Raw genomic sequence first — 24,591 nt, forward strand, 5'->3', positions numbered from 1 at the left:
TCTAGATCTGACAAAGACACACAGTAGTTTGTTTAAAATCCACAGATCAAACATGCTACACCCTTTGATGCCTGTGTGTGTGTGTGTGTGCGCCTGCATATGTATGTACTCAGCGCAACACTGTGTGTGTCTAGAGTGTATGATATATATATATATATATATATATATATATATGTATGTATGATATATATATGAGAGAGAGACACAGACACACAGACAGACAGACAGACTGACACACACACAGTAACACGCAACCTGTGCCTCACACACACACGCACACCAACCCTGTGCCCCAACCAAACACACACATCACCACCCAGCATATGCATTGCACCAACAACACCCAGCCTGTGCCATATACACACACATGCACAGAGTAACACCCAGCCTGTATCTCTGGTTCTGGATGTCTGTGATGGGCGCTGACAGAGAGCGGGACCGGCGGCAGCAGACCACACGGAGCAGACTTAGGACCCAGAAGCCACCCTCGGAGACCCCCATCCTCCTGCACTGCAGCGGCCATTGGCCAGGACCTTGAGACTGCAGTATATGCTGGGGGAGGGGACGGAGTTACACAGAAGTGTGAGACAGCCTACACCACTCAGGTATGCCGGCAACTCTATCTCTCCATGGCTGCGGCTGCCTGCTGGGACTCCAGTCCCCCACTGATAGTAATGGAATCCCTGAGGTGTAGTGCCCCCTTCAGGGCAGGAGCCCGGCGGCAGCCGACTCCATTGCCTCCCAGAGATTCGCCTCTGATGAGATGCCTGTGTGTGACTTGCATTTGTGTCCAAAAGCAGATATGGGGTGGGTGTGTGAGAGTGTGTGGGGTGACTGCGTGTGTATTTGTTTGTGTCCAGAGTGTGTAGGATGCCTGTGTGTGCTTCTGAAGAACATTTGTTTTTGTGTCTGTCTGAAGAGTGTGTGTAAGTTGCCTATGTGTATCCAGAGTGTGTAGGATGCCTGTGTGTGCTTCTGAAGAACGTGTTGTTTTTGTGTCTGTCTGAAGAGTGTGTGTAAGTTGCCTATGTGTATCCAGAGTGTGTAGGATGCCTGTGTGTGCTTCTGAAGAACGTGTTGTTTTTGTGTCTGTCTGAAGAGTGTGTGTAAGTTGCCTATGTGTATCCAGAGTGTGTAGGATGCCTGTGTGTGCTTCTGAAGAACGTGTTGTTTTTGTGTCTGTCTGAAGAGTGTGTGTAAGTTGCCTATGTGTATCCAGAGTGTGTAGGATGCCTGTGTGTGCTTCTGAAGAACGTGTTGTTTTTGTGTCTGTCTGAAGAGTGTGTGTAGGTTGCCTTTGTGTGGGTTTGTGTGTGTCTGGAGACCGTGGGACGTCAGTTGCTCGGTGTTTGGTACAAATTGCTGTATCTAATCCAGATTTCACGTGTGTAGTTTTTTTTTTTATTGCATATGTTTGAAATATATTTGAATCTTATGAATTATAATGAAAACTGATCAGTCCAGTAAAGTGTAAGAAATTTCTCCAATAAACAGTGATATTAAAGGATAGCTGCATATGGACTATATTTAGTGCAAATTATTTTTGTTAAGTGCAGTTACACTGCAGGTTGGTTTTACCTTGTAAAATTGCTGCTCTAAAAAAACATGCATTTGGTCGGCTTGGACAAAAGGCCGACATGGCAAAAAGGTTAACACATGAAAAGGTCGACATGAGGTTTTTTTTTTTACTATTTTGTTTTCATTTTCAATTCTTTCATACTTTACCATCCATGTGGACTACAATTGGGAATAGTTTTGTTTGCATTCCAAGGGGACGCGGTGCACTAATTGGGGTCCTGGTCACTTTCTGGAGTAAACGACACCAAAACCCCCCCATAAAAACTCACGTCGACCTTATTATGTTGTTCAAGTGCATGTCGACATTTCGCTGTTGAGCTAGTGACTGTAGACCTTACTCAGGTCAAGCCTATGAGCCATAACCGGAAAATCTATTGCAGTACAGTATGTGTGAAAGTAAGTCTGGTTTAGGTCCACAGTGCCTCTTCAAACACTGGGGTTTCTACACTCTAGGGCAGGGGTATTCAACATGGTGCCCCCCCCTCCCCCCCCCCCCCCCCCCCCCCAGTTGTGGAACTACACATCCCAGCATTCCCTGCCACAGTTTTAGCATGTCTTACTAGGAAATCTATAGTAGGGCGTGCTGGAATATACAGTACCACAGCAGCTGGAGGACGGCATCACGAATACCCCTGCTCTAGGGGGAGAGTGTAGCCATCTATAAACAATTGTGAAACAATTGGAAGGGTTGCCAAAGCAGATATTGATATGTATTTATATTAGTTGTCTTTATCTGTGGTGGTGCGAGATTTTGTGTTTTGCATTTCACAGCTGCCATTCCTGCAGTTACACAGCCCAAAACGCTAAATAGCCAGATGATTTGGATTTAGCACATCTAGCACTAAATTGCATAGGGATACATTGAGTAAAACATGCAGTGTTTCATGTGCAGGAATAAAGCAACACTTAATTGTCCATGTAATGCTGTAGAACAGGCCTTCGGCCCTCCAGATGATGTTGAACTACACATACCGGCATGCCCTGCTACAGTTTTCCTCTTTGGCCATGCTAAAACTGTCACAGGGCATGCTGGGATGTGTAGTTCAACAACAGCTGGAGGGCCACAGGTTTCCCACCCATGCTGTAGAATGTCACTTGAATACACTTTTAAACCTCAGATGCAGCGATTTACAGTGGGGGGTAGTATTGGAACCAGGGGACCTTACTACAGTGAATCCGGAATTCTTGAACTGTGACCTCTATTCAGTGCGTTCTTGGCCTCCTTTGCAGAAAGTGAAGCCAATGTTTTTGTCCTGTGCTGCTGGCTGACTGTTTACAAAACAGTATGAAGTTAGTGTATCTGTAATGAAAGACTTGATGGAACTGCTCCATTTACCTGTCTCGCACTATAAATAAACCCGTCTGTTTTCCTGTGATGGAAGCTCTTTGATGAGGAAAGGTGAATTAGGGGGACATTTAGTAAGCAGTGATAAGAGCGGAGAAGTGAGCCAGTGGAGAAGTGGCTCCATCAACCAATCAGCAGCTCTGTATAATTTTATAGTATGCAAATTTTAGATGTTACTTCAGTGCTGATTGGTTGCCATGGGCAACTTCTCCACTGGCTCATTTCTCTGCTCTTATCACTGCTTGGTAATTGTCCCCCCTTAGGGGGTAATTCTGAGTTGATCGCAGCAGGAAATTTTTTAGCAGTTGGGCAAAACCATGTGCACTGCAGGGGAGGCAGATATAACATTTGCAGAGAGAGTTAGATTTGGGTGTGGTGAGTTCAATCTGCAATCTAAATTGCAGTGTAAAAATAAAGCAGCCAGTATTTACCCTGCACAGAAACAAAATAACCCACCCAAATCTAACTCTCTCTGCACATGTTATATCTGCCTCCCCTGCAGTGCACATGGTTTTGCCCAACTGCTAAAAAATTTCCTGCTGCGATCAACTTGGAATTACCCCCTTAGTGTGTTATTTTGCGTTGGAAACATCTGTGACTGATTATACAATTAGCTGTTGTGTTGTCTGAGGTGAGAACCCTGACAGAACTGAGGTAAAAAGGTTCATACAGCAAAGCAACGTTTTCTGTTATAAAAATGTCAAATTAACCAGGCAAATTCCATTTCAGTTTTACATAAGCACAATTAAATTTTGTTTATTTTTATTTTTTTTCATTTTAGTTGGAAAATCTTATGCTGGACAAAGACGGACATATAAAAATAACAGATTTTGGCCTCTGCAAAGAAGGGATAAAAGACGGTGCAACTATGAAGACGTTTTGTGGTACCCCAGAATACCTCGCACCTGAAGTATGTGTAGATTGTTTTTATTGTTTTATTTTATAGCATTAACTATTTTCCCCACACTGCTCAGTTAAAGAACTTATTAAATGTGAAATGTAAATTACAGATTTTAATTACAGTGGGTACATATTCACTATGCTGAAAGCTAACACAATAGCCAAGTAAGGTTCTAGGGGCCTAATTCAGACCTGATATCTAGGGTGCGTTTTTTGCATCCCTGCGATCAGGTAGTCGCCACCTACAGGAGGAGGGGGAATTCGCTGTGCAGCTGTGTGATCGCATGTGCAGAGAGATGCACAAACAAAAGTTTGTGCAGTCCCTGCACAACCCAGGACTGACTCAGCCGCTGCGATGATCGGGGCCGGAACTGACGTCAGAAACCCCCCTTCCAAATGCTTGGATCCTCCTGCGTTTTTCCGGACACTCCTCTAAAGCGGTCAGTTGCCACCCCCAAACTGCCTCTTCCTGTCAGTCACCTTGCGATCGCCGTGCGCTTGCTTTGTTTGCACCATCCCGTCGCTGCGGACCGGCCCGCTTGCGCATTGCAGTGCATATGCAGATCAGACCCGATCGCCCACTGCGCAAAAACGCACAGCAGCAATCGGGTCTGAATTAGGCCCCTGTTTTTGCATGAAAGAAGAAATCCATGTTCTGCCTAGACAGAGGGATGCCTATATGCAACGCTGCCAAGACATCTAGCTAGAGAGTGGGAATAGAGGTGGCCGAGAGATGGGGTATTTCTCTACCTCCATGACTGGCCCGTGGCCCCCACACAAGTCTAAGCCTGAGTAAGCAGTACTCCAACCCAGCCCTAGTCCCCTCTGAGTACCCCTGCCCATTTGCTTTTCAGGAGGTGTGGGGTTGATATTGAGAAGAGATGATATTCCGTGCCATGGCCAAAAAGCTACTAAAGCTGATCACCATTTGGCCTGGTATTTCAGCGGAGTATCCCAATAAAATGGAATTACATTGGTAGATGTACTAGTTAATAGTCATCTCTTGAAAAAAAAATTCATATAACCGTCTGTCCACAAGGATTACACAGTGTTAATAATTGTGTTATTATACAGATGTGTCCTCATATATCTTTGCTGCAGTTGCGCCAAAAAAGCCACACTCTGTATGCCAGGGATCATGAAACTCTGCTGCTGTCCGGCGCCTTTTTTTTTTTTTACCGAAAATGCATCTTAGACACACGGCAATGTGGCTGGGACACACCAGGAGACTGTGCTGATTAATTTGATACTCAACACTTGTATATCTGTGTGCGACTGAGTCTCCGAATCTGCATACAAAATGCTACAATGCAGCAGCTGCAGCTTTTCTCCATTCCAAGTTCAGTTGTGCTCCGTATAAAGACTAAGTCGCACACAGGTGTTGCATATCAAATTAATCAGCACAGTCTCCTGGTGCGTCCAGGCCACATTGCGTTGTGACTAAGATGCATTTTTGGCAAATAGACTCCTGACACTGGCAGAGTTGCAGGAGACCTGACATCTCCCCCTGCATGGCGTATTGAGCCTGGAAGTATGAGGACACATCTGTAAATTAATCTGCAAACCTTATTCATTTTTCTGCTGCTTTTTGGTGAAAAATAATTCATTGTAACGGATTTCATGGCCTATTTATTTATTCAATAGGAGAGTCCTAAACCAAATGAAAATTGCTGTATTAATTGGATTTAGGGTTTCTAGTTATTTATTCTGGCAGTGACCATTGCTAGGTGTCGCTGGCAGTGGCCATTATTGATTCTTTGATGTGATCGTTCCCCCAGCAACTTTGTTTAGGTAAATAAGCCCTTAAGAATATTTTCTGGTGATTAAAAATAGGTCTTTTTGGGTCAATTTAAGGAATAGGTCCCTAATTCGCAGCATTTAGGCTTAAATGTTTAGCAGAGTGCCGCAACGTTGCTGCAACAACTTACCTTGGTAGCTTGCTGAAGTCTGTCGTCAATGGCTGGGAAGGAAGGGATGTAACACCCCAGATTATTACACGTCTGCTGAAAGCGCCAGCTTCAGAGTTTATATTTAGGGGCTGATTTTGAGTTAGAAGCAAAGCAAAAAAACACCAATTAAAATTGCACTTTTGAAAAGCATGTTGCACTGTGTTTGGTGGGGGGTGGGGGTGGGAGGAGTGGGCAGATGTAACGTACAGAGAGATTAGGGGGGAAGGTAATAAGGATTGAGAATCAGGAAGTGAGAGATTTTATGAGAGTTGTCCTGTTTTTTTTAAAGTGGCAATCATTTACATGGCAGAACCATGTTGATTTTTCCATTTAATTGATTGCCACTTTAAAAAAACACGGAACTTTCACAAAGGGCCGAATACAATTAGCCGTAAATTTGCGGTAATCTACATAAAAATGGGTATAAGTATATATTTGGGTCATTTTAGGGGACTTAAAAAAAAAATACAAAAAAAAGTGGGAACAGACCAATTACTCCCACCTGCAAGTCTAAAAACACTTTGTCCCACTCAAAGTACCTGTCCCATACCTTGTAACCCAATTTCCATCATTATGCACTTTTACACCCCAAAAATGACGTAATTATTGGCCAATTAAAATCTTCTAAGTGCCTATTTATTCATTCATTGGGGGTGTCCCAGGGGTTCTGAACCAAATACTGAAAATTTTTAACTTAAAATATGGATTTTTCCCAGTTTTTCATATGCTCAGGGTTGGTGAATTGAAATTTGCGGTAAAATTACAGTTAATCCGTTTTTGCGGACACTTGAATAGGCACTTTTCTGGATCTGTGGTATCGTGGTAAAATCACGTTTTTTTACGGCGAAAATTACTTTTGGTGACTGATTAAATTCGTCCAGTGATCTCTCACTTCCTATTTCTCACACCCTATTATATTCCCCCTTATATGTAAGAGGGCCGTGTGCAAAAGCAGCAAGTATTTAACCTGCATTCAAAAGAATGAGTATATACTACTTGCTTCGCAACTTGGTTTGTTCCAGATACAAAGTTATTTACCTTTTTTTTTTTTGCTTCGCTCCAAACTCAGAATGAGCCCCTTAGAGAGCAACTCAAATACCTGCACGTAGGGGCGATGCCATCTGAAAGGTTTCTGAATACCGGCAGTGGCGGGTGGTCTTCAGTTTGCCGGCTGTCGGGATCCCGGCGCACAGTATACCGGCGCCGGAATCCCAACAGCCGGCATACCGACGCTTTATCTCCCTCTTGGGGGTCCACGACCCCCCTGGAGGGAGAATAAATAGCGTGATGCACGTATCGCGCCACCATGCCCGCAAGGGGCCCATTTGCGCTCGCCACACTGTCGGTATGCCGGCGGTCAGGATTCCGGCTGCCAGCATACAATACTACACTCGGCAGTGGCACCCTGCATGCATCTATACATATGTATATAAAATCCATATCGGTGGTTATATTGCACCGTGTGTATGCGGCTTAACACTGGAATATATAAGATTGCATGCAACTGAATTGACCCCGTAAGTGTTATTCTGTCAGTAAATGTGAAAATTTTTATCGGCAACAAATATACAATAAAATAAAAAAATGCTGTATTTTCTATAGAGCTGACTTGTTGCAGTTTCCTTGTTGTGAGATGAGAGCAGGTATGCATGTCCCGGATTGCTGGCAGAAGCTACGTTTTGCTGGATTGTTACGCGCTTCTCCTCTGAGTTCTTGCACCCCTGTTTGTGCAGTTGCTGCTTGGATGTTTGTTGTTCTGTGTGGAATCTGTTGCAGGAGTGCTGGCGATCTGTCCGCTTTGATATATCCGTGATTATAGTGGGTACAGCTGTTGTGCTGCCTCTTGTAAATTCCGTGGTACAGCTGTCAGGAGCTGTTTCTTGTGGATTGATGGTCAGCCGTGTTTAGCCTGGGACTCTGCTGCATTCAGCTATCTGCTATTCATAAAGGACTAGTGTCACAATATGGATTTCATTGTGTAGGCTAGATGGCTGCGACTTTCTTACTATACTGTATACAGTTGTGTTAAGTAAGGGCTTTAAATACATTTTTTATTTTTTTATTTTTGTGCAGTGACACGTTATTATTCATCTTTTAAGATTGCTGTCATAGAGCATTTCTACCCCTTTCTTGTCTAGCGCAGGTGTCATATTATATGATGGGTAGGTTATAGAAGATCTGTTGTGTTCTATTATAATGCTGTATGCATTGTTTGTGTTGTTGTCTCTTGCCCCTATTAAATGCTGAATGACTGTGCAGTCATGAAAAATACAGACGACCTGTTACTTACTACATTACATATGCTAACACGGTATGTGCTGCAATTTGAGGTTTGTATGCATTCTTTAATGGTGTGCCTGCATATATGACATTTTCTTGTGTAGTAGCATTAATAGGAGAACTAACACCCGCTATTTGCCTTACCTCTGTCTAATGACAGTGTATACAATCTGTGGCTCTCATTAATGGTCGCTGTATGCTCTGCCAGCCTTAAAGGCTAATGTCACCTTTTTAGATCACTGTGACAGACAGGTTGGACTCTTCACTGTTGCCACCAGTAATAACGTAATAAGCCACCCGGTCTACTGCCCCAAGTTATAAATTGGGTCCCCTTACCATCCCTAATCTGCTGTCACTGACCACTCCTACTGGTGGTAATACATCGCCAGATAGACAGTCACCGACTGTGAGTGCAAACTGCTCACCATTGTAATAGAATAGCCACTGCCAACCACCAAACCGCTTCACCAGCACTTGAAATAGTTTATTTCTGGGTGTTTGGTATAGCTGCTGCAGTGCCTCTTTGCTGGTGATGATGGTTGTTTTCACCTGCCCATCTAGTCTGCCTTAAATACATGTACCTGCAGACTTTTACACACTAGGTTTAATTTTTTTGCTAGGAGACAGTTAAACTACCAGTTTAATTGTGTATTGTAGAAGGAAACCGGAGTACCTGGAGGAAACCCATGCAAGCACAGGGAGAATGTACAAACTCTACACAGGGTGATGATGGGAATCAAACCCACAACCTCAGTGCTGTGAGGCAGTAATGCTAACCATTACACCATCCATACTGTTGAATCCGTAATTCCTGCGGTTTCTAGAATAAAATACATAATGTTCAGTAGATGAGATATCCAATTCAACTCTGAAAGCATGGCAGAACACCCAGCTGCCAACCTGCTATTGTCGGTTCAGTAAAGGACTATAGCTGGGCTTCAGACTGTAGAACATAGTCAGGGACACTATGAACAGGAAATATCATACTGTTAAAACCATAAACCCATATATAGCAAGTGACCAGGCAAACACAAGTTGCAGCAAACCTACCTCCCGCTATCCAGTGCACAGAATGCAGCTCACCAATAACACTTTTATTTTCAATTATTATTTCTTAAGGTTTTTTTTTCTTTAATAATGTCCAGCCTCATTGGAATGTAACTACTGCAAAATAAGAATTATGAATGAGCTCCGGTGGGCACACAAACACCTTTTGGAGGCAGTGACTTAAATAGACCAAATAGTAAAATAGTGAATGATCTAGTCACTGCGAAGTCCAAAGGCCATTACTCACTTCTTATTCTTCTAGATCTCTCTGCTGCTTTTGACACTGTTGACCATTCTCTTCTCATATAAACACTACAATCCCTAGGTCTTAAAGACACAGTCCTCTCTTGGTTCCTATCCTACCTATCTAATCGCTCCTTCAGTTTTCCGCTTCTCTGAATCCACCTCCTCTTCGTTACCTCTCTCAGTTGGAGTACCACAAGGCTCGGTCTTGGGTCCTCTGCTTTTCTCAATCTATACCTCATCTCTTGGTAAGCTAATCAGCTCTTTTGGATTTCAGTATCATCTGTACGCGGATGATACTCATATCTACCTATCATTCCCAGATTTGTCACCATCTGTATTGGTCAGGGTCACTGAATGTCTTTCTGCCGTTTCATTTTGGATGTCCTCTCGCCACCTCAAACTTAATATTTCCAAAACAGAGCTACTTATATTTCCACCGGCCAATAGTAGTTACCAACCTGATATCCCTATCACTGTTGAAAACTCGACAATCTACCCTACCCCACAAGCTAGCTGCCTCGGTGTCATCCTTGACTCAGAACCGTCCTTTGCTCCCCACATTCAATCTGTCTCAAAATCATGTTACATGCATCTAAAAAACATATCAAAAATACGACCATACCTTACACAAGACACAGCAAAAACTCTAATCCACGCTCTCATTATCTCCCGCATTGATTATTGCTATAGTCTTCTTACTAGTCTTACAAAAAATAGACTCTCACCATTACAATCCATTCTGAATGCAGCTGCGAGGCTAATCTTCCTTGCTAGACGTTCATTGTCTGCAGATCCACTCTCAGTCCCTCCATTGGTTACCTGTATTCTAACGTATTCAATATAAAATACTTTTACTCACACATAAGGCCATTAACCAAACTACACCAACATACATCTCTTTGCTCATCTCAAAATATCTCCCAATGTGACCTCTCCGCTCTTCACAAGATCTACGTCTCTCATCCACACTCATTACTTGCTCCTATGCATGATTGCAGGACTTTCTTCGGGCTGCACCCACTCTGTGGAATGCCCTACCACGCACAATAAGACTCTCCCTTAATCTACAAACCTTCAAACGTTCCCTGAAAACTCACCTCTTCAGGCTAGCTTATCACATTCCAGATCCGCTCACTCAACCTTCATAAGCTTTCCTATCCGATTATATCCCCACTGTACAGTGTGCACATATCCTCCAAATATTTTCTCTTTCTTCACTTTCCCTTCTTTCTGACCAGGGTTCATCATTGCTGTGATGTGATATCAGGCAAACCACCTAGAACCTTAGCAATCTGGTGGACAAATATGCCTTTCCTTGTGTGTCAATGCCTATTTTCCTATAGATTGTAAGCTTGTGAGCAGGGCCTTCCTACCTCTATGACTGTTTATTACCCAGTGTTGTTTTATCATTGTGTCCAATTGTAAAGCGCAATGGAATTTGCTGCGCTATAAAAGAAACTGTTAATAAATAATAAATAAATAAATAGTAAGAATATACACAACAGCTTTGCAGTATGGAAAGGCGGCTCTTCTGGTGCTCATTTAGTTGACCAAGACCTATAAACAGAAGCCTCTTCTCAGGCAGAACATAAAAAAAAATAGACCCTCAAGCGTTTTACCCTTCTTTCGTCCTGGGAATGAACCAAGGGGCGGGATAGTACTAGTTTTTAAATTGCCATTTTATTGGTATGGTTGCAATGGACAAAAAGTCATATTACTGGGCCCCAGAGTATTGTGTACGCATTAAGGAGCATCCTACATACTGTAACATGTTAATAAGAGGAGTAGATGCATTGTGAGGTTAGTGATTATTCTGTAAGATATAAGAATAAAAATATATATAATGAATAATGTCCCCTCTCCATCATGCTCGCAGAGTGGGAGTAGGGTTGCATCCCCTTCCCACTGATAACAGCTCCCACTGCTATGACGAGCCAGGGAACATAGAGAAGGAGACGCCTGCCCAGCGTTCCGTGGCCAGGGGGTCTGAGATGCTGCAGATATAGTATAGAGGGTTCTTATAATTGAATTCTTAAAGGAATGACACATCTGTTTAATAGTTCAATGACAACAATATGTGTGTTTTCTATATGCTACAGCCAGAAGCATGGATCATTTGCAGATGGAGACATATGGTCATTATATTATGTGTGGGGTAATAAATCTTATCTGTGTGTTTGAAACAAACTCATAAATTTGTTGGGAGCTGCCATGTCCACAATGGTCTAAATGTAACTAAATGACGCCTGATATCCAATCCATCTTCTAAAAGAGCCACTAGTAACCGTCACACGTACATACATAAACCATTCGGGAGCTTATCAGAAGTAAAGATAATTGAGTTGTGATCACAGGGGGCTCCCTGCTTCTTAGACTAGTGATATATGTGCTGATCTGTTCTTTTATAGATTTTTGAGCATATAGAACAGAAGATGAAATGTGAATGCAGACTGTTAGTATTGGTAAAGATAAAGCGGACAGGTGTGTGGCTATCACCGGGGATAACCTGCCCTGCTCTCTTAGTAATTGTGTTTCAGTGGCCCAGTTGTTTAGGTACGAAGCTGTAATACGTAGCTGTGTGGGCCTATTTTTGTGGAACGTTGCAGAAAACAGAATGACATTGATAAGTTAGAAAGTAGCACAACTGGCTTAAATACAATTTCAAACATATCATGTTCTGTTAAGCTATAGGAAGATATGGATAGAATATGTCCAATATATTGCACAGGCTTGTAAGCAAAGCAAAAAAGCTCACTACTGGGCAGAACCATGTTGTACTGTGGGGGGGAGGGGACGACGACGTGGTAACATGCAGAGAGAGCTAGAGTTGGGTGGGGTGTGTCAAAACTGAAATCTAAATTGCAGTGTAAAAATAAAGCTAATATTTGTGAGCTACATGCAAACACAGCCAGTATTTACCCTGCACAGAAAAAAATATAACCCACCCAAATCTAAATCTCTCTGCACATGTTACATCTGTCCCACCTGCTTTGCTTACAATCCTGAATCAGGCCTGAGGTCATCTGATAGTTTTTTACACACTGCAGCTTTTATTTTAGGTTCAGTGGTTCTTTAAACGCTGGGCAAGGACTGGAGGTGACTCGTATTATGAACCCTAAGCATGTGCTGCTAGTTACGGGAAAAGCCAGAACACGCCTTGAGTTATACTGCATGCAGCAGCCGCATATAATAGATCCGGAAGTGTGCTTATTTTATGTCAGGCTATGCAGTGTTCACACAACATCTACTCTCCAGTTGGCCGTCTGCCCTGGTGTTAGCTGGCTGCTGGGCTGCAGTAAGAATCGGACTGACTGTTGCTGCAGATCAGAGACGTCCTTTAAAAGAAAAGGCTGCTTTGTATCGGTAAGAAGAAACCAGAAGTATAAACCAACATGGTGATATAGTGTCTCCCGCAGTGGATGAACTCCTGAGCTTTCTGGTAAAGGATGAGGCTGGCTCCTGGCAGACCGGCAGCTGTGCTAGCCTTGTACATATATGGGGGCAGCTGCAGAGCCAGCTGTCGTTTGCTGTGAATCATACGGCAATAGCTGCTGTAAATAGACCTTAGTGGAGTAATCTAATACCTGCCAGCTTTTGCATCTTTACAGCGGGACTTCAGATCACTTCTTCCCCCCACCCCGCCAGCCACCAACAGTTCCATTTAAGATCATTTGCCCTCCAAACAAAAACAGCAAAATAAAAAGGGGGAGCATTCAAATCCCGAATAAGACTTATTTCTTCCCTTCAATCAATCACTTTCCTAATTTAGCCTGCTTTATTTATTTCCTTTTTTTGCTCTTGTTTAACTGTATCGAGGGATCCATTGAAGAGATATATTGCTGAGTGGGAACCGCAATCTCGAACAGAACTCGTAATCATTAGCAGTGTTTAGTACAGTAATGTGAATTTAGAAGCCATTAACAATCTTGTAATAGAATTAATGGGCCATAATGTCTTTTAAGCGCTTATCAGTAGAGACTGGCAGTACACTAGGAACACGTGGGCAGGTCTAAATAGCCACATGCATTATAGAAAGTCCGCAGAGAAAACACAGGTAAGGTGACGGGGGGACGGAGTGCAGTAGAAAGAAATAGTTTATTGCCACAATCACTAAAAGATAAAGGCGTTTTATAGAAAAGTGTTTTGATGTAGATGTGCACACAGGTCACAGAGATGGGTTTAAAAGGAACTCAAAGCAGTTCCCAGCTGTTACGCAGGGACTGGGACCAAATCTCTCAGCTGTCACAATGCCCTGTGTCACTTGTCTGTTTCTCTTTTATCTCCCAACTGTTTTGTTCCCTAGTGACAGATGCTGGAACATCACTTATTATATGATTGTATCTCTGATTGTAGTGGTTGTTGCATTTTATTGAATCAGTGGTGGCTGCTGGATGTGTATTTAAGCACTGGTGGTCTGTGGCGAGCCTATCATATTGGATCACTGGGGGTGCTGCAATTTTGGACTCCGGCCCGTCACTCTAAGCCAGTGATAAGGAACCTTTGGCCCTCCAGCTGTTGTTGAACTATACATCCCAGCATGTCCTGCTACAGTTTTAGCATGGGCAAATAGCAAAACTGTAGCAGGGCATTCTGATATGTGTAGTTGAACAACAGCTGGAGTGCCAAAGGTTCCCCATCACTGCTCTAGGCTGTGTAGTAATGAATCTGCAGTGGGCACTGGTGGTTGTGCTGTAATGAATCTCTACGATGGACACTGGTGGTTGTACTTAAGCAGTTGTTGTCCTGACGGGTGGTATTCATGTGACCGCCGGTCAGCTGACCGACAGTCACATGACCTCCTCCATCAGCCCGACGGGTCACTATCCCGACGGTCGGCATGCCGACCAACAGGGACTATTTCCACTCGTGGGTGTCCACGACACCCATAGAGTGGGAATAGAACCCGTGGCGACCACAGGTCGCCACCGAGCCCGCAGCGTGGCGAACGCAGCGAGCCCGCAAGGGGCTTGCTGCACTCGCACCTCCCCGCCGGGATCCCGGCGTCGGTATGCTGCCGGGATCCCGGCGTCGGTAAGCTAACCGCCGGTCAGGAGTACTACACCCGTCCTGACACATTGGGTGCCTGGAGGACAGTGGTGGTTGCATCAAAGTGGATAACTGGTGGTTCTTTCTTATTGGATCTCTGGCGGACACTGGTAGTTGTGTGGTTTTGGACCCATGGTGGGCACTATTGGTTGATTCATAGTGGATCTCTGGTAGACAATGGTGGTAGTGTCATTTTGTATCCCTTTTGGACAGTGGTGGCTGTGTTGTATTGTATCCCTTTTGGACAGTGGTGGCTGTGTTGTATTGTGTCCCTTGTGGACAGTGGTGGCTGTGTCGCATTGTACTCCTGGCTGACCGCATTGGTGGTTATGTGTATAATATGCTATATATTAGCAGGCTACAGAAAGCAGCAAAGATGGTCACACACCGTAACATGCAGCCAGTATCTGACACATGGTATCTGTGACACCAATATTAGCTTGATCGTCAGAAATTTCAATTGGATTATTTTTATCAGACTTGTTGTAAGTGCAGCAGGGAAAACGGCTGCTGGTCCCCGTCTCTAACGTACACGGATTGGGGACACAATGATTGTACGTGACACTTATTCGTAACTGCTTACTAGGATTATGGTGTCTTTGAAGAATATATGATTCCCCACAGTTTCCCCTTTCCAAATACTTTAATAAAAAAATTACATATATATGTGTGTGTGTGTGTGTGTGTGTGTGTGTGTGTGTGTGTATATATATATATATATAACTGTATGTGTGTGTATATAATATACTTTTTTTTGTATTGAAATAAATGGACAGCGGATGCTGTATGGCTCAAAAAAGTACGGAACTTGTTTAAGTGAATAATCTCCCATAGTGCTGCATGTTGTGCAAGTGGTCGGTATTTATATAGATGAAACTGTTAGATTAATGGAGCCGTCCAGTACAGGCTGCTGTCAGCTAGCAGGAGTAGTGCCCCTGCACTGTACTATATGGAGCACACTGACGTGTCAGATGTTTTCTGTGTCAGTTGTGAGCAGGATCTTTTCATCATCGCTTAGGGGAGGGGGAGGGGGGGGGTAGCTTGCTCATAACATAGTATTCCCCAGGGTCCTTCTGTTCATCCGTACTTTCAACCCAGCGGTTTGACTAGACGTAATAACCGCAATCAGTCTTGTATAACAAACCGTGCCGGTGCGTGAAATGTATATCAGAGAGCTTTATAATATTTGCTGGTGATACGCTGTAAATTTGATGACACTTTTCTTGATTTGGCTCCTTGTTGCTACAGAAAACGTTGGCACAGAGTATTTCCATGGGTAAACAGTTAGTGGGAAGAGATGGCAATATCTGGCTGTGTTAATGTTATGTGCACCTCTTCATAGGTACTAGAAGATAATGACTATGGCCGGGCAGTGGACTGGTGGGGTCTGGGTGTAGTCATGTACGAAATGATGTGCGGCCGGCTCCCCTTCTACAACCAGGACCACGAGAAACTCTTTGAACTTATTCTAATGGAGGAAATTAGATTCCCTCGCACTTTATTACCTGAAGCAAAATCTCTGCTCTCAGGTTTGTTAAAGAAAGACCCAAAACAAAGGTAAGAAACCAAAGTCCGGTTCTTTGAAGATGTTTTTGTCTTTTCTTGTCTTTTTTTTCTTTTATGACTTTCTCTAATAGACTAAAATTAAAACCGGCACACTGTTATGGTATGTTATTTCAGTTGTTTAGTGCAGAACTTCCCCTAACAGGCTAATCTGGTATCTTTAATAGCATGAATCATGTTACAGAGAAGCTCCATCCAAAATATATAAATTATATGTTTTTAGCTGAGCAAGAAGGAAAATTTTTGTATCTAAAATTCATTATTAAATAAATGCAATTCTAAAACTACCGCTATCTTTTCTATCTGCACTATGCACGCACCAGCCAGGCTTGGCATTGAGCAGTGCAGTGCACAGATGGTGCCCCGTTCCTTCATGACTGGCACTTCCTGCTCAAGTGCTGGCACTTCCAGTCTGGATGATGTAAGGGGGGGGGGGGGGCGGCAGATCTTTGCGGTGCAGCTGTTCACCGGGCAGCTAGAGGGTGCAGAGGAGCAGAAATATGGAGACTCTGGCTTTGCAGACTCTCGCTTGCATTTTTAAGTAAAACCCATATTTGTGTCAGGGGATGTAGTCACGAACACGGCGGCGGGATTCTGGACACCAGAATGCCAGCAGGGGGCTATTCCCACTCGTGGGTGTCCATGACACCCGTATAGTGGGAATAGAACCTGTGGCTAGTGTAGCAAGCTCGCAAGGGGTTTTGTTGCGCTCACCCCCCTACCGTCATTCTGACGGCCGGGATCCAGACATCTTGTAGCCTCCCCCATTACAGGTTACAGTCCCATGCTGCAGGTTTCCACGTTAATGGAGGAATTTAATCCAGGCTGGCTAGTTCTGAGGTTGGTTTAGAGGATTTAGGGTTCAGGTCCACACTGCCAGATTATTACTTATTTTTTTTATGTACAGAGCTTCTCCTATTCATCTCAGTAGCCCCTTCTCATTTCAGTGGGGATTCTGAATATAGTGCACACTGAATAAACTGCATTGAAACGAGTGGGAAAATCTCCCTGCTGCTTGCATTGTGGATGTATACTCAAGTGCATGCAGATGTGTCCAGCGCATATCAACTGTGGGTATACCGCATATCACAGCCAGAGCTGCGCGCAGAATTCCAGTAAGGGTTAACTGCTGCTTGTGGTTAATCATGGGTCTAACGCTAAATAGCTTCAGGCTGAAGAGAAGAGACTGTACAACACAACCCGCAGCTAATTGAATCTGCCCCATAATGTTTAGATTTTACATGGTGTCTGCACTTGCAGTTAGAAATGAAATATCCATGGGTGACTAGAATAAATGAACAGAGCTATTTGGGGCCAAATGGGCAAGGTTTGAACCAGTTAATGCGGTTCATAGACTCGCAGATGTACTGAGGCAATAATAGGTATGGTATACATAAAAGCTGCAAAACGTCACATGATGTGATTGCTGTTCCCCTCTTCTCTTATACTTGTAGCCCCTATTGGGTTCAGTATATTTTATCGACGGTCATATACCAGCATGCACTGATAAAATGTTGACATGATTACGATGTCAACAAAATGTTCCCGCTGGTCCAGTGGTGACTTACTGTACCTGTTTCAGCAAGTCCTGCTGTTCCGGCGGTGTCCTCCAGCTCAGGTAGTCGGCTGGCGGTGACTTCTTGCTGGTCTTGCGCTGCTTCCGGCGGTGTGTATAGCTAACCCCTAATGCTGACCTTCTGGTCCGTGCAGAATATCGACATTTCACATGTCAGCATTTTGCAGATGTGGATATGTTCATTGTCGTCATTTCAACAATGTCAACATCATAACGGTTGACCTTGAACATAATGGGTGGAATTCAGTTGTTTGAAAAGTCCGTTGGGAGTCTGTTTTTTCCTATCTAATAGACAAGAAAAAACAGACACCCAACCGACTTTTCAAACATTTGAATTTCCCCCAATGACTGTATCCCCTTCGTAGTTGCTCCCTGTCTTTATGAATTTATGGCGTGCGTTTAATTAACATTTGAGGGGATGATAGAGGGTGGGTCCATTTATAACACGTCACTACAGCCACGGTCCACTATGATACAACTTTTCTCCTGAGTTCAGTCATTTTTGCCAGGCCTGATAACTGAAAACAAAACTGCAGATGTGGTCAATGATGTTTCTATTCGCTGTGCAGCTCAGTTGAGCGTTTTCTCTGCAACTGATGATCTCTTCTCACATACAGGCTAGGTGGCGGTCCCGATGATGCAAAAGAAATCATGCAACACAAATTCTTTTCTGGAATTGTATGGCAAGATGTATATGAGAAAAAGGTAATGACTAATGTGCAGCTAGGTGTACACGGTCAGTGACTGATCATATGCCTACATTAGATTTCAGTCACACGTTTTGCTATAGAAGGGAGCAGGCACCGTGCTGCAGTAAAACCTCCCCCCATTGCTCCCCCGCTCCAGAGTAAAGAAAAGCACAGCTGTTGCAGATCTGTGGCAGCTGTGCTGGCAACACAATTGCTTGGCAAGAGGTGGGGTCTCCTGGCACACTCTGTGGAGACCACTCAGCTTGCGCACACTGGATTCCAGATACCAAGGCATGGTGCATAAGGGCTCAAGTTTTATGGTGCAATAGAACCCACAGTTCTGCCAGTGAGCGTGGAGAGTGCTGGGAGGGGGGAGGGGGTGTCGCTGTCACTGCTATAAATAAGTATCTTTCTAAGTAGCAGCGCTGTTCCCTTCAAATCTGTCATTCAGCAATAAGCGTGTGCCTTTTAAAATCCTAAGGAACTTCCATTGATAGTTTATTTGCTTAGTAATTTCCAGTTCCTTATCCGCATGGACAGCCATTGTCCAGTGGGAAGGAAATCTAGTTTGGAAGGATATATGCGTATTGCTGCTGATTCAGAAGCAGACGCAGTGGCAGTGTTGAACACAAGCGGTTAATGGGTTAATTCAGACCTGATAGCTCGCTAGGGTTTTTTTTTTGCAGTCCTGCGTTCGCATAGTTGGCGCCCATAGAGGAGTGTATTTTCGCTTTGCAAGTGTGTGAACGCATGTGTAGCAGAGCTGTACAAACAGATCTTGTGCAGTCTCTGAGTAGACCAGGACTTACTCAGCCGCTGCGATCACATCAGCCTGTCCGGGACTGGAATTGACGTCAGGAACCCTCCCTGTTTTCCAAACACTCCCAGAAAACGGTCAGTTGACACCCACAAACCTGTCAATCTCCTTGCGAATGTCCGTGCGAATGGATCCTTTGCATAAACCCATCGCTGATCGGCGATCCGCTTTATACCTGTGTGACGAACTTGCGCATTGCGGTGCATGCGCAGTTTAGACCTGATCGCCCGCTATACGAAAACGCAGCCTAGCGATCAGGTCTGAATTAGCCCCAATGTGTTATACCTGTGCGTGCTTCTGAGTCTCACTGCGCTTGCGTCCCATTGGTTAGCGCCAGGAGTCACAGTACAGACACAGTAAGAGTGGATTTCATAAGGTGTTCATGGAAGATAACAGGGGAGTAGCTAGCTAGAAGCGGGCATATTGCAGTAGCACTGACATGTTCAGACGGAGAAATTGCACCTGACGTAGGGTTGATGTAAGTTCCAATGTTATAACTGATATAAAGACGCACTGAGATGGATCAGCGTCTCTTTATGAATATCATTGGCTGCAGCATTAGTATGAAGATGCTATGGTACGTGTTCAACTTGCATTTAAAATCAACAGTTGCAAATGTATAAAACGTGCCTGGTTTGGAGCCATTGTGTGTTTGATTTTGGATTATGCCACTCTTTGTACATTTCCAGTATTCTAATGGGTATTTGTATCCAATTTTCTAAATACAAAAAGTGGAGAAGTTGCCCATAGCAACCAGTTAGATTCTAGTGATCCTTTTATCTAGCACCTGCTATAAAAGTTAGATGCTGGGTGCGGCGGGCAGCTTCTCCACGTTTTTTCGGTAAAAGGTTTAGTACATCTCCTTGTTTGAGGCCACTTTCACAGCAGTTAATCTGTCTGTTTTGTGTGTTACAGCTTGTTCCGCCTTTTAAGCCTCAAGTTACATCAGAGACAGATACGAGATATTTTGATGAGGAATTCACAGCGCAGATGATCACTATAACACCGCCTGACCAAGGTATAGGTCTATATAAGCACATCAATGAAAAAATGTTTTTAGCTAGGCTTGTAAAATGCACATCATTGATCCTATGGGGGAAGGGATTCAATTAATTACCGTGGGCTAATTGATCTCCCAGGGCTATCCACTTAGTCCCCGAAGTTAGCCCGACTTCGGCACTTATCAGGGATTTTTCCAGGACCTACTGAGGTCCTGAAATGGGGCTCTAATTGGACTGCCCCCCCAAAAATTGCAGTAAAGTTCATTTTTTTGTGGCCGAAAAATTATCGGGGCTAATTGAATTCTCTGTTTATGAACAGGCCAAAGCTGCTGTATTTTTTTGTATTTGTGTTGTACTATTAACATAATTTTGTAAATGTATAAGTAGATATGTTTTTTTGTTTTTTAAAGTAGGTGCTTTCTACCTCGCCAAGTACTGGCATCATAATAATATTATATTATTATTATTATTTATAAAATAGACATTTTGCCTGGATTACTTTTTGAATTTTTATTGCATTTTATGGTCCAATACAAGGAACTGGATTCCTGCTGGAACCTTCCGTGATGTTCTAGACAAGGTCAGATGCCGCTACACCTGTATGGCAGAACACCTCTCTGTTCTTTCAGTAATCACGCCTTGCACGCAGTCTGGTTCCTCCACATGTGGTGTACAGCTGCTTCCTAGTAATAGACATGTCATGGAAGAGTACTTGTGCACTGGCAGCAGCAACATGATATTGCCCTACTTATTAAATGAATACTCCCGTTTTAGAAACTGGTAACAGAACCAGCAGTAAGGCGTTCTGCAGAGCTGGCAGCCTCACTCTTTTTTGTACAGATGGTGTAATGGTAACACTACTGTCTCACAGCACTGAGGTCATGCGTTTGATTCCCACCATGGCCGTAATTGTATTGCGTTTGTATATTCTTCCCGTCCTCCCACAATTAAAAAATATACTGGTAGGTTAATTGGCTCCCAACAAAAAAAAATTAACCCTAGTTAATCTGTACATGTGTTTAGGGCAGACTAGATTGGCCAAGTGGTTCTCATCTGCAGTCTCATTATTCTCTGTTTATCTACGACAGCTGTTTTATTATCCAGTCCTGGACTGTAAGACGCAGGCCAGCTTTTGTGGGGTAAAATTATCTTATAGGGTCATTTTATGAACTTTTTAGCAAATTTTTATATACGTAAACCAACTTAAATGACGGTATACCAATAATATACAGAGTATGTGTACATGGTGAGAACACCAAGGACTGTTATGTGTGGTCTGGATGAGGACATGTAAAATGTTCCATGTGATATTTCAGTTTGAGACTCCACGTATGCGAGAAATTCTGTTTCAGTTCCATTTCGTTGCTATTTAGTATGCACCTGGAATGTAGCTGTGTTTAGTAACCTTTTATGACCTGCTGGAGAAGATGAGGCTACGAGGACGTTTAGTGAAAGACCAAACCACTTCACATATAGCAACAGTGACACCAGCAGGTTTTAAGCATGCAATTCTCAATGTGGAAAAATCTATTATGTAGTGCATCGCACAACACAAATGCTATATTTTCTTTCCTAAAACATCTTCTCATACTAAAAATAAACATGCTATATAGAAGTCAGTTTTGTTGGAGCATCCTTACCTTCGTTTATGAGCTCACATTAAAGCAATAGTATCCTCATGAACTAGTTTAACTAGTATAAAATAGCTTTGCAATTACTTTTTAGTATACAAAATATGTGGGTTTTGCTTTCAGTCTTTTTATTTTTAATGCAGCAGTTGGGTAAATTTACCGCAAATGAGCTGCATCTCCCCGCGCTGTTTGGAACACACGGAGTGTTGGCAGAGGTTGGAACTTTCATTCAGCAGCGATTTGTGTAATTGATTCCTAGCAGATTAGTGAGCAGTATCCAGTATGTGTGCAGCAAATAAACTACGGGCAACACTTACTCGCTGCAGTGATACAAATATTAAACGCAGACAGGTTACAAACACAATGTAACATATTAAAAAAATAAAAAGTAGGGATGCATTGTATCCACAATTTAGTCTCTCACGATGGGCCAAATTCATGTTTGCATGCAGTGCTGATGTTCACGCAACTGAGCGATTATTTGCAGACTGCGCATGTGCCGTGATCACACTGCGCATGTTCCAAGGTACCTCTGTGATGCCGCTCGCAGTGAGGATTTCATTGCAGAGTGATTGACGGGAAGGGATAATGGGGAGCAGCATCAAAAAACTCAGGCATGTCACTGTAGTTTTCGGGGCATGCATCCGCTTTCCACCGCGATCATGTACGAAGAGAAAGCTGGCTCCTGCATTGCTAGTGTTGCCAGCCTGGAAGAAAGAAATTCACACTAGCCTTGTATACATATTCAGGTAGACCGTTAAAATAGTTATACTTAAGCCAAAGTGAAAATATAATTTATCAGATATGAGATCCCTTTATACCTGAATTCTGATCTAAAAAAAACCAAAAACCTGCTTGAAGCAGCTCCCTGCAGAGCGTTTCTGCTGCACATCCCCTTTCCCCTGGTATATACAATGGCCCCTATGTTTATATCTGCAACATTCATGTATTGGAAACAGGGAGATGGCGCTCCTGAGGCCCCTCCCTGAGGGCCACCTCTCTCTTTCCAATACGTGAAATCTGCGATGGCTCCGGTGGGCGTCTATATAGTTTTCTGGGTGGGAGCATCACTAGTCTGTAGCCTCAAATATCCCGGCTGCGTAGGCATGTGCATACAAACATGTATATCCCAAAACCTTGTAAGATATATATATATATAATATATATCTTACAAGGTCTTGGGATATACATGTTATGTATGTATGTATGTATATACATATATATTTTGCAGTTAATATACTAGTTGTTGGGATCCTGGCAATCAGGAGACCAACGCCGGAAGTCCAACAGAAGGTGTAATGGCGCCGGCCGGATTCCCACTAACAGAGTTGGAATGCAGGTTGAGTATCCCTTATCCAAAATGCTTGGGATCAGAAGTATTTTGGATATCGGATTTTTCTGTGTTTTGGAATAATTGCATACCATAATGAGATATCATGGTGATGGGACCTAAGTCTAAGCACAGAATGCATTTATGTTTCATATACACCTTATACACACAGCCTGAAGGTGATTTAATACAATATTTCTCTTGCGTCCTAGAGGATGCTGGGGACTCCAAAAGGACCATGGGGTATAGACGGGATCCGCAGGAGCTTGGGCACACTGAAAAGACTTAAACTGGGTGTGAACTGGCTCCTCCCTTCCCTCTATGCCCCTCCTCCAGACCTCAGTTAGACTTTGTGCCCAGGAGTGACTGGACACTCACTAGGGGAGCTCTCCTGAGTTTCTCTGGAAAAGACTTTGTTAGGTTTTTTATTTTCAGGAAAACCTGCTGGCTACAGGCTCCCTGCATCGTGGGACTGAGGGGAGAGAAGCAGGACTTACTTCTGCTTAGTTTAAGGGCTCTGCTTCTCAGCTACTGGACACAATTAGCTCCAGAGGGTTCGATCACTTGGAGCGCCCAGCTGCTCGTTCCCGGAGCCGCGCCGTCACCCCCCTCACAGAAGCCAGAAGTCGGGTGAGTATGAGAAGAACAGAAGACTTCAGGAAGGCAGAAGAGTTCAGTATAGGTACAGCGCAGTGGCAACGCTGCGCTCCATGCTCCCACACACACATTTCCTCCAGCACTCACAGGGTGCAGGGCGCTGGGGGGGGGGGGCGGCGCCCTGGGCAGCATGTTACTGGGTCTTCTGGGGCCGGCAGATGTTTGTTCGCCGTTTTCGGGACCCCCGCCGGTATTTTAGTGGTTTTGAATTTGGCGGATGAAGCGCGCCGGGAGGGGGCGGAGCTTAGCCGCGCGGCTCACAGGCGCCATTTTCTCCTCGCGTGCAGACAGGAGACGCTGGTCCGGGACCTCCACGAGCTCCATCAACGTAACGGGGAGCTTATCGGGGGGGAAGAAGACACAGTAGCTGGTGCATATTTAGTATATTGGGCAGCGCTTGTACATATATTTTCCTTGGTGGGATATATGGGTGCTGGGGTGTGAGCTGGCATACTCCCTCTGTGTTTCTCTGTCCGGGCTTCCTTGTGGGCCTGTTCCCTAGCTGAGGCATTGTATGTGTGTCTCGGTGGGTCGATACTAGGTGTCGACATGTCTGAGGCTGAATGTTAATCACCGGAGGAGGTTTTGGGGGAGGCAGATGCGGGTATGGAGTTGGCTCTGTCGACGCAGCCGACACCTGACTTACTTGCACTGTTGAATACAATTAATTCTAATGTAATTTCTTTATCGAAGAGATTAGATAAATCTGAATCACAGACACAGGTGTGGAAAAAATCCATGGAGGATGCTTTGTCACAGGTACAGACCCCGTCGGGGTCGATAAAGAGGACGTTCACTCAAGTGGTAGATACTGATACCGAGACTGATTCTGAATCCGATGTCGACTTCACTGAGGCTCCTTTACACCCTAGATTAGTTAAGAGTATTCAGTACATGATTGTGACTATAAAAGATGTGTTACGCATTTCTGAAGAA

General features: G+C 43.9%; 1 protein-coding gene across 3 annotated transcripts in view; it reads left to right on the plus strand.

Moving 5' to 3' along the window:
* The window catches only part of LOC134980552 (RAC-alpha serine/threonine-protein kinase), a 203,352-nt gene that overhangs the window by 165,456 nt on the left and 13,305 nt on the right, over positions 1-24,591 (plus strand). For all 3 annotated transcript variants that reach the window (XM_063947416.1, XM_063947414.1, XM_063947415.1), the window contains 4 exons: positions 3,705-3,833; positions 15,734-15,948; positions 18,148-18,235; positions 19,952-20,054. In XM_063947416.1, the coding sequence (XP_063803486.1) occupies positions 3,705-3,833; positions 15,734-15,948; positions 18,148-18,235; positions 19,952-20,054 (535 nt within the window). The remainder of the gene's footprint in view (positions 1-3,704; positions 3,834-15,733; positions 15,949-18,147; positions 18,236-19,951; positions 20,055-24,591) is intronic.

The sequence above is a fragment of the Pseudophryne corroboree genome, chromosome 12 (genome assembly GCF_028390025.1).
Source record: "Pseudophryne corroboree isolate aPseCor3 chromosome 12, aPseCor3.hap2, whole genome shotgun sequence".
In the NCBI taxonomy this organism is placed as follows: domain Eukaryota; kingdom Metazoa; phylum Chordata; class Amphibia; order Anura; family Myobatrachidae; genus Pseudophryne; species Pseudophryne corroboree.